Source organism: Megalobrama amblycephala, linkage group LG7 (assembly GCF_018812025.1).
Source record: "Megalobrama amblycephala isolate DHTTF-2021 linkage group LG7, ASM1881202v1, whole genome shotgun sequence".
NCBI lineage: Eukaryota > Metazoa > Chordata > Actinopteri > Cypriniformes > Xenocyprididae > Megalobrama > Megalobrama amblycephala.
This window is the reverse complement of record NC_063050.1, coordinates 9,754,715-9,770,575: the sequence shown is the minus strand read 5'-3', so window position 1 is coordinate 9,770,575 and position 15,861 is coordinate 9,754,715. Positions and strand designations below refer to the sequence as shown.

At 35.4% G+C, this 15,861-nt stretch overlaps 2 protein-coding genes across 4 annotated transcripts; both read right to left on the bottom strand.

Annotated features, from left to right (window-relative positions):
* Positions 1–1,116: 1,116 nt before the first annotated feature.
* Positions 1,117–6,213, bottom strand: LOC125271255 (CMRF35-like molecule 1). Its single transcript, XM_048195312.1, has 5 exons — positions 4,800–6,213; positions 4,306–4,626; positions 2,645–2,839; positions 2,327–2,379; positions 1,117–2,242 (listed from the first exon to the last, which is right to left on the bottom strand). The coding sequence occupies exons 1-5, from the start codon at positions 4,837–4,839 to the stop codon at positions 1,796–1,798; spliced, it is 1,056 nt and encodes a 351-aa protein (XP_048051269.1). The 5' UTR covers positions 4,840–6,213; the 3' UTR covers positions 1,117–1,795.
* Positions 6,214–7,151: 938 nt separating this feature from the next.
* On the bottom strand, positions 7,152–15,177 carry LOC125271268 (CMRF35-like molecule 8). Of its 3 annotated transcripts, none has more exons than XM_048195340.1 (6): positions 14,658–15,177; positions 14,222–14,560; positions 12,649–12,786; positions 12,451–12,549; positions 10,962–11,014; positions 7,152–7,696 (listed from the first exon to the last, which is right to left on the bottom strand). In XM_048195340.1, exons 1-6 carry the CDS (start codon positions 14,695–14,697, stop codon positions 7,607–7,609), a joined length of 759 nt encoding a protein of 252 aa, XP_048051297.1. In that variant the 5' UTR covers positions 14,698–15,177; the 3' UTR covers positions 7,152–7,606. The 3 variants fall into 3 exon arrangements, with proteins under 3 accessions (XP_048051297.1, XP_048051296.1, XP_048051298.1); XM_048195339.1 differs by lacking the exon at positions 7,152–7,696 and adding an exon at positions 10,216–10,879 and having other exon boundaries at positions 14,658–15,168; XM_048195341.1 differs by lacking the exons at positions 7,152–7,696; positions 10,962–11,014 and adding an exon at positions 12,275–12,334.
* Between the last annotated feature and the right edge of the window lie 684 nt (positions 15,178–15,861).

Below are 15,861 nucleotides of genomic sequence, written 5' to 3'. Positions count from 1 at the left end.
GGTTCAAGCCCAACCCCTGAAAAACAACCCCACACCATAATCCCCCTCCACCAAACTTTACACTTGGCACAAAGCAGTCAGGCAAGTACTGTTCTCCTGGCAACCACCAAACCCAGACTCGTCCATCAGATTTCCAGACAGAGAAGGTGATTGGTCACTCCGGAGAACACGTCTCCACTGCTCTAGAGTCCAGTGGCGGCGTGCTTTACTCCACTGCATCCGACGCTTTGCATTGCACTTGGTGATGTAAGGCTTGGATGCAGCTGCTCGACCATGGAGACCCATTCCATTAAGCTCTCTACGCACTGTTCTTGAGCTAATCTGAAGGCCACACGATGTTTGGAGGTCTGTAGCTATTGACTCTGCAGAAAGTTGGCGACTTCTGCGCACTGTGAGCCTCAGCATGCGCTGACCCCGCTCTGTGATTTTACGTGGCCTACCACTTCATGGCTGAGTTGCTGTTGTTCCCAATTGCTTCCACTTTGTTCTGATACCACTAACAGTTGACCTTGGAATATTTAGTAGTGAGGAAATTTCACGAAAGGACTTATTGCACAGGTGGCAACCTATCATCACGGTACCACGCTTGAATTCACTGAGCTCCTGAGAGCGACCCATTCTTTCACAAATGTTTGTAGAAGCAGTCTGCATGCCTAATGCTTGATTTTATACACCTGTGGCCATGGAAGTGACTGGAACACCTGAATTCAATGATTTGGAGGCGTGTCCTAACACTTTTGGCAATATAGTGTATTAATTTAAAATGTGTATAGCTTACTATATAGTGAATAATAACACACACTTATTGTAATTTGTTTCACTTGATAAACTCTTAATTATTGATAATAATATAATAGTAATAGCCCATTAATTGAATAATTGAACATCATTACGTTGTTCTTTTTATATCTGAAATATTTGGACACACTGTAAATCATTCAAATCATAAAAAAGATTTTCATAAAGGTTCAAAGACTATCAGCTAGGGCTGCCAAACAAAATCTGTAAAATTAAAGTACAATATTCTAATTTAAATAAAGTGTGAAAACTTTCATTTTCATTAAACTTTTTTTTTTTTTTCAGAAAAACACTTTTATTTTACAGGTATTTACTGAATTATTACAATAAAACCCGTTTACTGTAAAAAAAAAAAAAGGTCAAATGACTTTCAGCAACTTCTGTAAAGCTAATGTAAGATATCCTAACAGAGGTTTAGATGTTGATGTCTTATTGAAAATGTTTCGTTTGAGGTCACCATCATGGAGATCAGTGTTTGCTTTAGTTGAGCTCTTGACCTTTGACTTTTGTTGAGTTGCTTCTTTATCAGCAGTTGCAGGTGTTTTCAGATAAAGCAGATCAACATGTTTATTTTAATAACAGACGCTTGACTGCATTAAAGTGATTTAAACAACTACTACTTCTGTAATTATTGACTTCACGCACATTTGATGTTCAATGTAGCGTGACTTCCCTGAATCACGCAGCATTTGAGAAATGATGGTAAGATCAAATGCAGGACATTTTCTACTTAATATTTTATAAATGAGGCCCCTTGAGTCAGTTTTAAAGAACCCTTTAAGATAAAAATGTTCTAAGTAAGGAGAGATTTCTTCAATTATTGCATAATTATTTCATGTTTAATAGGTTATTTATAAATTTTCTACAAGCTGCTTAACCCATAAAATTTCATTAAAATAAGAAATTCATGTAACTAAAAGTAATGAATTAAAGCAAATGATGGAAACCTATAAAAGGTTCCAAATATGAATCACCTGACATTTAAAACCGCAAACTGTTAAACTGTATTAGAAGAATCAGGTGGGATTGTGGGTAATTGTGGAGTAGCGTAAACAGTGCTAGTGTCAGAGGGGATTGTGGGTAATTGTGGAGTAGCGTAAACAGTGCTAGTGTCAGATGGGTTTGTGGGTAACTGATTATTGCTCTGTTTATGCCACTCCACAGAGGGGTTTATGGGTAATTTAGCAGAATCGTAAACAGTTTTAGGAGAATCAGAGGGATTTGTGGGTAATTGTGGAGTAGCATAAACAGTGCTAGTGTCAGAAGGGTTTTGGGGTAACTGATTATTGCTCTGTTTATGCCACTCCACAGAGGGGTTTATGGGTAATTTAGCAGAATCGTAAACAGTTTTACAAGAATCAGAGGGGTTTGTGGGTAACTGGGTGGTTTTGCAGTTAAGCCTGGTGCCTTTAATCTCATCGTAAATGTGCAGCGTTTGAGGAACCTGGGAAGAGAAAAATAAATTATTTACAGTTTTGATGAAGGCCATCAAACATGTTCTTATGTCAAACAACTTGATTTTACAAACCGCTTCACTGTTTTCTGTTCCAGGTTCAGACACTTTAGCAGCTGAATCAGCGTCTGTAATAATAAACACACTACATTAAACATCATTTCACATTAATGCTCAAGATATTAGACTCACATTGACTAGTTGTGACCAGCAGGGGGAAGCAACATCTTTCTATTCACTCATTCCTCAGACAACAATGTAATTCGCTGGCAAACAACTGTAAACATTATTCTGACAAATAAATGACTATGACAAACCTCTAAGTTAATAACATGACATGCAAAATTATCTGAACAATATCCAAAGTTCTGATAACATCATTAGCTGAGTTACCTCGAGTCTGACGCTTGTAGAGAGTCACAATGCATGACATGAATCCAATGATGAGCAGAAGCAGAATCACAGTCACACTGATGATCAGAGACGATGATGATGATGATGATGATGATGATGATGATGATGGTGATGATGATGATGATGATGATGATGATGATGATGGTAACAAAGGTGGTGGATTTGTCTTTGGCTCTAAAAATGGAGAAACACATTTGCTGTGACAAACTTTGAAAACTTACGAAACCCCATCAATTTTCCTTTTTGTAAATAATAAATCTTCATGAAGTTTGATTTTCAGGAGAGCGGGGCATTAACACTTTTTGACTTTCTCAGTTTGTGTAAATTCACTTGGGGTTCAGAGTATTTATTTTTTCCCACATTAATTTCACACATGTCCAGTACAATTATGTGGTTTTGTTTCATTAATACAGTGTATACTTTTTCTTTATTTACCCCAAAATAATGGAAGTGATATGTGACAACATGCCCTATAGGTGGGGCACATTGTCACCTGACCATATGACAGCTTAAAATGTTATCTGATCTATATATATATATATATATATATATATATATATATATATATATACATACACACACAAGACAAAACAATATTTTGTCAATAAAATGCAATTATTAACTTATTCATATAAAATATTAGCATTTTTTTAATAATTAAAAATAAACAAATTTTTGCGTTTGAGAACAAAAACATCTATATAGCATAGTTCAAAACATAATAATAATTAATAATTTCTGAACATTGACTCTCAGGCTTTATTCACCTTTTTCTTGTGGTTTCTCAATAGAATTCATAATCAAATAGCATAGTTTTAATAGGGGCACATTGTAACGCAGTGTATTGTGCCCCACCTGCGCAACTGGGATTTAAACATTCTGCTGGTTAAATACCTCAACTGTTAAATAAAAGATATAAGATTAAAATAATATCAGAATATCTTCCAAGGTTTTTTTTTTTTTTTTTAATTTTGACACATTTTTTTTTCTCAATATAGTGTTGATATGGCAACTAGTAAATACACTAAGTTTCGTCATGCTGGCATGTGTGGAAAGTTTTAAACCGTGTTTGTTAGTACTAGCACCGCATTACCTTGCGCCCTGCTCTTGCGCTCTGCAAACATCCTGCCTCTCATTATGATCATACTACACCTTCAGCTATAAATATCACACAATACAACCTGAGATTATATAAATATTTACATAGGTCTCTAATAGAACAGACCAACTAAATGTGCTTTCATGTCTTTAAGACACGGTTTTAGCTCATTGTTGTCTTGTTTAGGGGAACATTTGGACATACACGCATGTTTATATATTAACTTCAGCAAGTGAATTTCACTTTATTTAGCTGCTCCTGTTGGCTAATTAAGTCTCTTAGTGCCGACATTTGCCCTTTAACATGATTTATGTTCAAAATTGCTCAAAAATAACAGTTTTACTCAAAAAAAAGGGAATTTCTATTTTTTTCAATATAAACAATCTTGAATGAAGATGCATTTGTTTGAGATGCAAAAAAAAAAAAGTGACAATGGGGTCAGGAAAATAAACTTAATTTAAAAAGAACACTACTGATATACCTTTGCATTAAATTGCCAAAAACAACAGCATTGGTGATGGTCACTGTCAAAATTACTCACCTCTTTTAACCTTCAGATTCACTTCAGTGTGTAAATCTTCTCCAACTCTTTCAATTCCACACCAGTACGTCCCAGAATCCAGTTCTCTCAGATCTCTGATGGTCACATTAAAGACTGCTGATCTTGTGTCGTTGTCATACAGAGAGAATCTTCCGGAATGAACCCAATTATTTTTCTTATCAGTCTTGATGAGGTCAGAACATGTTTTCAACTGTACTTTACAGAAATACTTTTTATTTTCTGTATATATTTTATCATAATTGCATGTGATCATGACTTCTCCTCCTGTATCTCCTGTCACACTGTTGGAGTTCACGACTCCTACAACAAAAACACACTTTAATAAAACACTAAAATATACTGAACTGGGATTCATTTCAAAGTGTCTTTAATTTCACCATTTTAGTTTATGTAGACTACATATTTAATATTAAATTATTGTTCTGGTTCTTCTGATGTGATTGTTGGATCAGAACTTGAGTTCAGATTCTTACCAGGAATCATCAGCAGAGTGAAAGTCAAGATGATCTTCATTCTTCTCTCTTATTAAATGATCTTCTCTGTTGTCAGTAGATTCAGTTCTTCTGAAGCTCTCTGTGTGTTTCAGTGTTTCCTGATAGTGTTTTTGTCATAAATGTGATGAGAAGCAGACTTCCTCTTGCTTTGTCTTCTGCTGCTGTATTTGTCACAGGTACAAGTTTCCCATAATTATGCTCCTGGCTTTTGAATGAAAAAAAAAAAAAAAAAAAAATTATAATAACAAGTAGTAAGTGAACACACTTCTCACTCTTTCACTTCCTCTTTTTTAAAAAAAAAACTGCGTAGATTTTTGTAATAATAGTGTACCAATACATAAAACTTTTTTTTTTTTTTTTTTAATTTACAGGTACATATCAGTGCGTTTATACAGTAATTTTTTAAAAGCAAAAAAGCACTCATTAAGTTTGGGCTTCAGTGTTTCAAGGCAAGTAAAACTATTGCAAGTTTTATTTAAATACTGGGGAAATATACTCTTGTTTCATGAAGTTACAGGATAAGTGTGACATTACAGGCTGTAAATTAAAGTGGTGCTTGTTACACTCTTGCTCTATAAAGTTACAGGCTAAGTACAATAAAAACACATACACCAGCTGATATCACTGACTCGAATCCTTTATTTGAAAAAACAACTTATTTCAAAACAGTAGACACTTCTTTAATCAATATTTCATTTCAAATGCTAAAGTCCTCACTTTTTACTCATCTTTTACCCACGTCATTCGACATCTATGATGTTCTTTCTTCAGATGAATACAAATGAAGGTTTGTAGAAATATATATATCTCTGCTAATGCAAGTGTTACCAATTTAGTTCTGCAGAACTTATCACAAGCTAATAACTGCTAAAGCAGAAGTCAACAGAAAGAGTTTGTTTAATAAATAAATAATATATGTAAAGGTTGAAGATCTGTATTATTAGTATAGATTTGTTTTTAGTTATCTTCGAGTCTGTTTCCTGCTTCTCATTTTATTAGGCAAAGCATTTCATCCTGTGCGTCACATCAGTCTAAATAATTATGTAAAATATATTGAGCTTTATCCTTTTCAAAACATTTAATAAGATGAAACACTGCTTGCATTTCACATAAATCACTACATAATACACAAATAAAACCTGCAGTGAGTAACATACAACTACAAAAAGCTGCAACCCAGCTAACACGTTTTTCAAACATTCGTTTTGGTTATGGAAACGTCAAAATGTCTAGTTTTCTTAATGTCAGAGGAAAGAAAAACAACAGGAACACAAACTACAACTTTCTTCAGCCACAGCCTTAGATGAACTGAAGATAAAAGACTTTAAATCTCTGAAGATCTGATTCAACAACTTCACAAACAGCATTACCAGCTTCACTTATTACTAACCAGACTGACTTTATTTCTTAGCATTTATTTCTTATTGAGAATTAACAGAAGATTTATTTGTTTATTCATTTATTTTTGAAATTGCTTTGTTTGGTGTCACCATTATGGTGATCAGTGTTTATTTGGGCTCTTGATTCTTTACTTTCGTTAACTTATTTCTCCTTTAGCAAAAGCAATACTGTTTCCAGAGAAAATTTGTGTGCTGGTGAAGAAAGAGAAAGGTGAAAGGCAGATTTGATTATTAGCAGTAAAATGACTGCATTAAAATGACTTAAATAATTGCTTCTGTAGTTTCATGACTGTTTTCAAAAATTATGAAGTTGAAGCATTAAGGAATAATAATAAGAAGAAGAATAAATCACTTGTGATACTTCTTGTGTCAACACTCATACAAACCTCAAAAATCAAAAAATATAAATAACTCAAATATAAATAGTAAAATAATTCAGCAGCATTGATATTTGTGCCGCATTGAATGCTGGGAGCCATGCATGTGTTTTGTATGCTGGCATGAAGCATGTCACCATTGTTAAGTTTCATTTGCTAATTGTTGTTGTCTGTGAATGTTCAATATAAGTTATTAACTTCCTGCTTACAACATGTTTTCATTTTTTACGAAAATATGATTTTCACAATAGCACGTCAAGGTCAGTAGCACATTACACAAAATCGTAGTATTTAAATGAATTAAGGAAGGTGTAGGACATACGGTGTAAGCTTTTTGAAGAATACGGAAAGCTGAAGCACTTACAAGCCATTCATTTGTGTTTATAAAGCATATACAGTTGTATTTTTTTCGAAAATGACCGATCGTTTCACTAGATAAGACTCTTATTCCTCGTCTGGTATCATTTAAAGCCCTTTGAAGCTGCACTGAAACTGTAATTTTGACCTTCAAACGTTTGGAGGCCAGTGAAGTCCACTATAAGGAGAAAAATCCTGGAATGTTTTCATCAAAAACCTGAAGAAAGAAAGACATGAACATCTTGGATGACACGGGGGTGAGTAAATTATCAGGAAAAGTTTATTTAAAAGTGGACTAATCCTTTAATTAACAGGCAAAATCATGTGTCATTTTGTCTCCTATTCTTCTGACACACTAAAAGTGTTTTCTGAACACTAGTACTACAGCCAGATAAAAACTGATAAAACCAACAAGAGACAAGAGCTCAACTACAGGAAACACTGATCACCACAATGGTGTCAAATGTTTGTTCCTGCTTCAGTGTTATTTGAACGCTCTGTAGTGTGGACACATATGAACACTGAGCATTGTTACACAGGGGGTTTTGCTGTGGGTTAGAGTCTCACCAGGAATCATCAACAGAGTGAAAGATGATCTTCATTCTTAAAATGATCTTCTCTGTTGTCAGTAGATTCAGTTCTTCTGAAGCTCTCAATGTGTGTTCAGATGAGTTTTGAGTGTTTCTTTCCTGGTTACATGTTTAACATGAAGTGCTGAATGTGACGGAGACGCCCACTTCCTCTGAGAGAGAGAGAGAGAGAGAGATTAATAAAGAAGGAAGTGAAAGTAACACTTCACACATGCTTCATTTGACAGTGACATCATTTGATGGACACAAACACAAACAGCAGAGGTTCACTTTGTCTCCTTATAAATGTTCATATATAAATTATCAATGTTTCTGGTTGATTAATATGGTAAATATTTGTAAAGTATCAATATGGTTTAACAAAAGTTTTAACTTTTGACAATTTTCTAGATGTCATGTTAAAATAGAGACAAATTTAAGACTTAATTTCACATCATTTACATCTTTAAGTTTTAATGCATTTGCTATTAAATTATTAAATATAAGTGAATTCACATTCATTAAACTCACAATCTGTTGAGTTTTCTAACCTAGTTTTGTTTGAATGACATATGGAACAAATAAGACCAAAACCTGTTCAAAACTGAAAGTGAAAATAATTCAACTAATTAATGAACTAATTAAAGCCTGAGAGTGAAGCGGCTCCCTCTAGTGTTCAGATGGTGTTCAGCACCACAGACAGCAGCTGATCTGCTGCACTTGACTGAGGCCCTGTTTGAATTTTTACACCTGGTATTTTAATCATTCTCTTTCATTCACTTCTGTCCTGATTTCGTAGAGTGGAGGGTCTGTGAGTGGGGAAATGTATAGGCTTATCCAGACCTTTTGATCTATTAGACAAAAACAGCTCACACAATGTACATATGATGACAGAAAAACATACGGAGCACTTTTTTGTTGTTGTTGTTTGTGAGCGTTTACACTACGAAAGCAATCTGGTCAAATGTGTTTTCGACTACCTCTGGAAGTGGTCAAATGTAGACAAGCTCAAAACGTTTTAGACCTTGTTTACACCTGTATTGAGCATCATCCACTTGGGATCTGATCGACCAAAACACATCTTAAAGGCAGAGTAGGTAAAAAAATGTATAAAAAACTTTTTTTCAAAATTTGTTTAAACTTTATTTATATATCAATACATAATTAAAATGTAAGTACTCTGAAAAAGAAAGTATAAAAATCGAGTGTCTGTAGACCTCTCACGACTGTTTTAAAGACAGCTCATTATTTCCATTCACTCCACCCCCTCCCTTCTGGGCTCCTTCCAAAGCCACGCCCCCAAAACGCATGAACGTGTGACTCCGACCACTGAGCTGGAAGACGCATTATTTACCTGAGACGAGCGGAGAGGAAGGAGCACAGTGCATGTAGTGACATCATGTCAGAATCACATGTAATAAAAATAACTTTATAATTATGAAGATAAACAAACAAGATTTTAGTACTCACTATCAAGCTAGCATATTGATATTGGTAAAGTTTAAAATATATATTTTTTGATTCGCTAACGAGCTAGTTATCTATAAGGCAAAGCTAAAAACAGGTTGCATGATACACGTTTTTCCATTACCATCATTTACACTGTGATGAAGATGAATTTCGTGTAAGATTCATAACATATACGTTGTTCTACAGATAAACAGAGTAACATACACTCAAATATCAACTCACAACTGCATTGCAGACACAAAATAATAACACACACATACAACAAAGTGTGTACGACACACACAGATACAAGATAAAGACATCAGTAAACATAGGTAGAGAATATAAAAACAAAACAAAGGCGAAAAAAAACGTGCAGGTAAACTTACAGGTGAACATGGTAAAAGAGTTAGACAGAGGGTAAATATAGTTCTAAGAAAAGTTCCTAGATGCGGAGTAACGTTAGGCCTACTATCTGTTAAACATGTATTTAGTTATCTAAAGCAAAATTATGCACAATTCAACACTATAGCTATCATCTTGAGCTAGGCCTATAGATTATTTATCGTCTCTACTACGGCTCGCTAAGTAATGTTATGTTAGCTATATTACGCAGCTACGTGTGCTAATGACACATGCTTCATGAAAAAATAAACAAAAAAATATGTATGATCAAAATACAAAAAGAAAGATTTACCTGTCCAGCAGAAATAAAGCCATCAAGGAGTCACTTTTCAGCCCCTTGAGTTCCCTCAGTTCTCGCCATCGCTGGAGAGCCACGCCGATATTAACTCGCGTTTTATTTCTTTGTTTATCCAAAGACTTTTTGTTCATTGCCTTTTCTTGTGCTGTTACTGTCTTCCTTTTTTGCCTGGTTTGCCTTCACGCACTGTGAATTTTGCTTGCTGTTTCTCTGCCATTGTTTTGGTATTCCTAGGATCCATGCCTCTTGAATTCCCCAAATCAAACATGCGCGCGCAAGTGGGCAGGTCATGTGTGGCAAAAGGGTGGTTGCCATGGTTGCGAGAGAGTGACAGTCGCCTAAGCCAATCCTATGTTTCGTCCCGGATGGAAATAATGAGCTGTGTTTAATACAGATTAAACGGTCTAGAGTCACTCGATTTTTATACTCTTTTTTATCAGAGTACTTACATTTTAATTATGCATTGATATATATAGAAAGTTTAAACAAATTTGGAACAAAATTTTTTGCCTACCCTGCCTTTAATACCAGGTGGAAAGATTAGATTAGAAAACTTTATTAATCCCTGTAAGGGGAAACTCATTCACCACCATTACACAATACAAACAACACAAATAGACAAACATTTTTAAAAACAAACAAACAAGATTTACACAACTTCATTAAACTGCAACTACGTGATTTATCTGGACAGACTTGAGCTGCTGAGTTTGTAAGAACAGGAACATCAGTTACCTATGAGATTTGATGTTAAAATAATTACACATTATTGTTATATAGAACAACTATCTTTAGTTAAACAGAAAAACATACATTTTTTAAGTGCATTGAGCAAATAACAATCGGAAAAAGGTTGATCACTAACATGCATTTGCTGTAATCTCTGACTCACAACTGCATATAATGAACGTTATTAAAGAGGAACATCATCTGGATCATCTGTCATTCTGTACATCATGATGAAACAACAAGTCCTGCACTGTTAAACAGTAGCGTAAACTGTATTACTATCAGAGGAGTTTATGGGTAGGCCTAATTGTGGAGTAGCATAAACTGTTTTTGGAAAATCAGAGGGGTTTGTGGGTAGTTGTGGAGTATCATAAACAGTTTTGCAAAAATCTGAGTGTTTTATGGGTAACTGGGTGGTTTTGCAGTCAGTGTGAAGTCTGGTGTCTTTAATCTCCTCATACAGAGTTTGATGAACCTGAGAATGAGAAATTATTCACAGCTTTTGATGAAGCTCATTCATTCAAACACAATCTGATCAACAATGTGACTTTACAAACCGCTTCACTGTTTTCTGTTCCAGGTTCATATATTTCAGAGGCTGAATCAGGGTCTGTAAAAAATAGTAATAATGATAATTCACATTTAATAATATTATTTCACAGTGTTGCGATCCTGAAGGATCACTACAAATAAGGAGAGGACAAGTACATCAAAAAACAGCTGAGCTTTATTTGACAATCATGCAATGATCATTCTTCAAACATTATTGGGGCGTTACTTTTGAAAGTCCTTGAAACAAATACTAACATTTAAAAATGTTAGATGAAAGTCCAACTAAAACATTTCAGAAAGAAATGCTCCATGTATAAATAACGTTTTAATGCTAATGTTTTAGAAACATTAATAAAGACCAGAAAAAACTTTGAACAAATGTTCTATTAAAGGTGCAATATGTAAGAATTTAGCAGTAAAATATCCAAAAACCACTAGGCCAGTGTTATATATTTTGTTCACTTGAGTACTTATAATATCCCAAATGTTTCCAACTATTTGTAAATCGTGAGAAAATTGCAGTTTTAAACAAGGCTCCGGGACGTGTGAGGAGTCGCCTGTCAATGGCGTCATACCCGCGTTACCCTCGGTTTCTGGTTTGATTTTGTAGAAACCATGGAAACACCAAAGACGCTTTAATATATTACATGTTTTAATAGACAAGGGAACAACTGTTTTGATATATTTATAGACAGAAAACTAATCATTGTTATATAGCTCAACACATTTAGTCTTATTGTTTAAATCTAATTTTCTTGATTTGTCGCGAGTACCATGCTTTACCATGCCTCAGAGAAAAACACTATTTTGTGAAGTAGCTAACATAGCATAATCAGATGCAGCTTTATTTTTAGTAACAGTAATACAGCATTTTCTCCATCATACAATATGTTTTAAAATTAATTGCATGCCATTTATCAACACAAGCCATCCAGCATTTAATATGATATTGTAAAATCGATCTTACTGCAGTGTGTAACAGTGTCTCACAGCAGCCGCCGAGCGAACGCACAGAGTAACGTTATAACATCATTTTCAACACTCTCAAATGTGTCTAATATGATAAACAGAGCTGTGTTACCTCATACCCATGACCGGAAAAGTGGAAGTGGCCCGGCGACTGTGTCATAATAAAAGTCCCGCTGCTTGTGAGGCGTAATCGCTCCAGCTCCTCGTTCAGCTCCACAACACTCGCTCCTGCTCTGCTTCATACTACAGTAACGTTAATAATCGCATCCATGAACATGATTTTTGCTTGAGTCCTATCCCAATTCTTTTCCACCGGCCGTTGAGGTAAAGACCACATGTCCCAAGATTCTGCGATCAAACTTGGCATCATCAAGCTACGCCTTTGTTCTGAATGGGCCTCTAGCGACCTCTAGAAAATTTTACATATTGCATCTTTAAATGAAGAAAGTTACTGGAAAAATCTTTGTTCATAACTTTGAGAAAACCTTACCAGAACATCAGCTAAAGTTCCATTAGCTAAGTTACCTCGAGTCAGGTGTTTCTTGTAGAGAGTCATTATGCATGACATGAATCCAGTGATGAGCAGAAGCAGAATCACAGTCACGCCGATGATCAGAGACGAACCTGAGAAAACAGGAGATGAACTCACAACAAGAATCTGATTCTCTCTAATATCTGCAGGAAAATGTTTGAAAATGAATGAACAGTTTATCACCAGAATACCTTTTGAGATAGATGGAGAAGCCGATGTGAAATCAGATGTTGATGATGGCTGGAAATTTTGCGAAATATGTGATGATGATAATGATGATGATGATGATGATGATGATGATAACAACGGTGGTGGAAATGTGTTTTGATCTTAAAAACAAAGGCATTGGCTGTGACAAATGATGTAGACACTTTCAAGTTTTAAAAGCTTTTGAAACACCAAAAAGTTTTATTTTTGTAAATGGTAAACCATGAACCTTGATTTTTATAAACCTTGAGTTTGAGAATTCATTTCGATTACAGAGGATGAGTCGCAACTCATGAAAATGAATAGGCAAACATCCTGATCCTACTTACACCTTCAACTACACTGTAAACCCTAACGCTCGAAATACTTAATTCGTTTGAGTAGGACAAACTTAAATTAAACAAATTAGTTCAGTTAAATTAACAGTTATGAGTATTTAAAACTTTCTTTTACTTTTGAGTTCACAGCACTGACATATTTCAAGTAAACTAAACTGTTTTAGTTGCAGCAGATTTCTAATTCCCAGCATGCTTTGCATCAGACTGTCTAAATGTTGAAATTAAGTGTTATTTTGTGTGTTTTTGCATAAGATTAACATAGGGAGACATAAGTTAGTGTTTAATGTTGTGTTATGTTGGGATTGACAGGGGGTTCTGTTATGTTAGTTTTGTAGGGTTACCATTCTGGTGAAGAGTAGACCGTGTGGTTAGGTTGAGGATGGGCTGCAAAACTTTTAAGACCACATATACTGTATGTTGTTTGATTATATACATGCAAGTATATATTGACAGTCTCTTTGATAATTATAATAGCATGTGTTTTTTGCTAACTAACATTTAACCAAGATTTGAATGTGATGTTTATGTAAATTAACTATATGTACTTGAGTAGGGCGAGGCTGAGAACTGTGGGAGCGAAGGAATGCCAGTGATGTGATTGTTAATGAGAGACACCTGTGCACCACACTGGCATTGCTCCACTTCCATGGCTCTCGGCCCCGCCCCACTTGTCACAAAAAAATTAAGTTCTACTAACTTAAAAAAAATAAGTTAGTTAACTTAAATGTTTTGAGGTAATAAGTTTCCTCAAATGTTTTGAGTATTCTGAACTTATTGAGTTTTACAGTGTATAAACATCATATCATGTAAACATTTACACACAGTATGTCTCAATAACAGACACTCCAAATGTGCTTATCCTCCTCCTTAAACATGCTTCAGCTCCTTGTTGTCCACTTCAATGGAACATTTAGCCTTATGCGCATATGCACACTGAATTTCACTTGAGCACTTCTTGTATCTTTAGTTGTTCTGAACTTCCTGTTGACTAACAAAGTCTGTCTTGGTGCCAACATGAATCAAGATACATTTACTTGATGTTCAAAATGACATAATTTCTGCAAATTTAATACAATTAAGTGAGTCTGCCAGTGGGGTCAGAAAAATAAACTTGACTTAAAAGGAAAACTATTTTTGCAAATTAATATTAAATTGAAAAAAGTAATAAAAATAACAGCATTAGTGATGGTCAAGTTCAAATTGCGTCTGGGTTACTCACTTGTTAAAACGTTCAGCTTCACTTCAGTGTAGAAATCTATTTCTTTAGGGATATCAGCTGCACAGTAGTACGTCCCAGAATCCCGTTCACTCAGATCTCTGATGGTCACAGTGAAGACTGCTGATCTTGTGTCGTCATACAGAGAGAATCTATCCTTCTGAACCCATTTATTTTTCTCTTCAGTCCTAATGAGGTCAGAACACCATCCAATCTGTAGTTTATCTGGCTTCTGACCTCTACAAAAATACTTTGTTTTTTGAGTATATTTTTTCTCATATTTGCATTTGATCGTGACTCCACCCCTTGAATATCCTGTTATGCTCATGTAGGTCATGACACCTACAACAAACCAGCACATTTAAATACAACACTTTAAAACATTGATTATGAAGCTTAAATGTTCAAAATGCTTGTAAACTTTCTGTCAGATTCTTACCAGGAATCATCAGCAGAGTGAAAGTCAAGATGATCTTCATTCTTCTCTCTTATTAAATGATCCTCTCTGTTGTCAGTAGATTCAGTTCTTCTGAAGCTCTCTGTGTGTTTCAGTGTTTCCTGGTAGTGTTTTTGTCATGATTGCGGTGAGATGCTGTCTTCCTCTTCCTTTGTCTTCTGCTGCTGTAGGTGTCTCAGGTCTTAAACTGGAACAGAGGGATAGATTGTGTAAAAACAAAACAAAAAAAACATCAAAAACATACAGTTAAAATAAATTAGAAGCAAGCAAGAATCTATGATGACTCCTAAAATCTTGTTGTGTCATGGACAAGGAGACTACACATTGCTACCCGACCATTCATTGCATGCCATCTTTAACCGTGTGTGTGCTCTCATCGAGAAGGCGGGACTATCGACTGGCAGAAGGTGCCGTTGAGTGTAAACAAACAATGGCTAGCAGTGTGCTTGTGTTTTGTAGTCAGAAAAGCACAAAAATGGATACATATCTGGACTTTTTTCACTCTGTTGTGGTAACTTAGTCCCTCGAGGAAACATCATAAATGCAGGAGTATTGTTGCTATATAGCTCCACAAACATTTCCTCCATTGTAAAATCCACCTAGCAGGACCAATGCCATTGTCTCTCTTTTGTTTCAGCATGTTTGAAAGCATGTTGGAAGAAGCTTCTGTGCTTCTATTGGCCAGTGTTACACATGTGAGGGAACTCATCGTGGACGACCGAGAAACATGCTAGTCTTTTCACAAGCTGAAACACTTAAATCGTGCGTCCCGACTCCCATTGTCGTTTACAAATCCCTACGACACCCTACGTCAAGCAGATTGTGGCAAAATCAGGCTAAAATCAAATGATAGAGTTCTTTGTCTTTGCAGATGGAGATACTGAACAGGATACAGGAGAACTAGACCCAGGCTGAAAGTGGCTGCAGATAGTCAAGACACGTTAAAAATGGACGCACACATTCGGTTACTGTGAACTGCATTATACGCAGGACTGAAATGGTGGCTAACAAAGACATCTCTAACGTTAATTTTGATCACGGCTTGTCTTGACAATTTGACATTCGTCATAGGAGAAGTCACACTGCAGGACTGTGTGCCAAATCTTCTGACACTGCCAGAATTTCGTTGGAGGCAAAATTTGATCTTAAAGGTCATTAATCGGCTGTTGGTGAATATGTCAAACTA

What these genes read in the sequence shown, in the direction of transcription:
- LOC125271255 (XM_048195312.1), bottom strand. Translation starts at nt 4,839, where the DNA reads ATGAAGATCATCTTGACTTTCACTCTGCTGATGATTCCTG. An exon ending in CTACAAGCGTCAGACTCGAG is followed by an intron (nt 2,380 to 2,644) that starts GTAACTCAGCTA and finishes TTATTATTACAG; the next exon opens with ACGCTGATTCAGCTGCTAAA. An exon ending in GAACAGAAAACAGTGAAGCG is followed by an intron (nt 2,243 to 2,326) that starts GTTTGTAAAATC and finishes TTCTCTTCCCAG; the next exon opens with GTTCCTCAAACGCTGCACAT.
- LOC125271268 (XM_048195339.1), bottom strand. Translation starts at nt 14,697, where the DNA reads ATGAAGATCATCTTGACTTTCACTCTGCTGATGATTCCTG. An exon ending in CACTCTGCTGATGATTCCTG is followed by an intron (nt 14,561 to 14,657) that starts GTAAGAATCTGA and finishes GGTTTGTTGTAG; the next exon opens with GTGTCATGACCTACATGAGC. An exon ending in GAACAGAAAACAGTGAAGCG is followed by an intron (nt 10,880 to 10,961) that starts GTTTGTAAAGTC and finishes TCTCATTCTCAG; the next exon opens with GTTCATCAAACTCTGTATGA.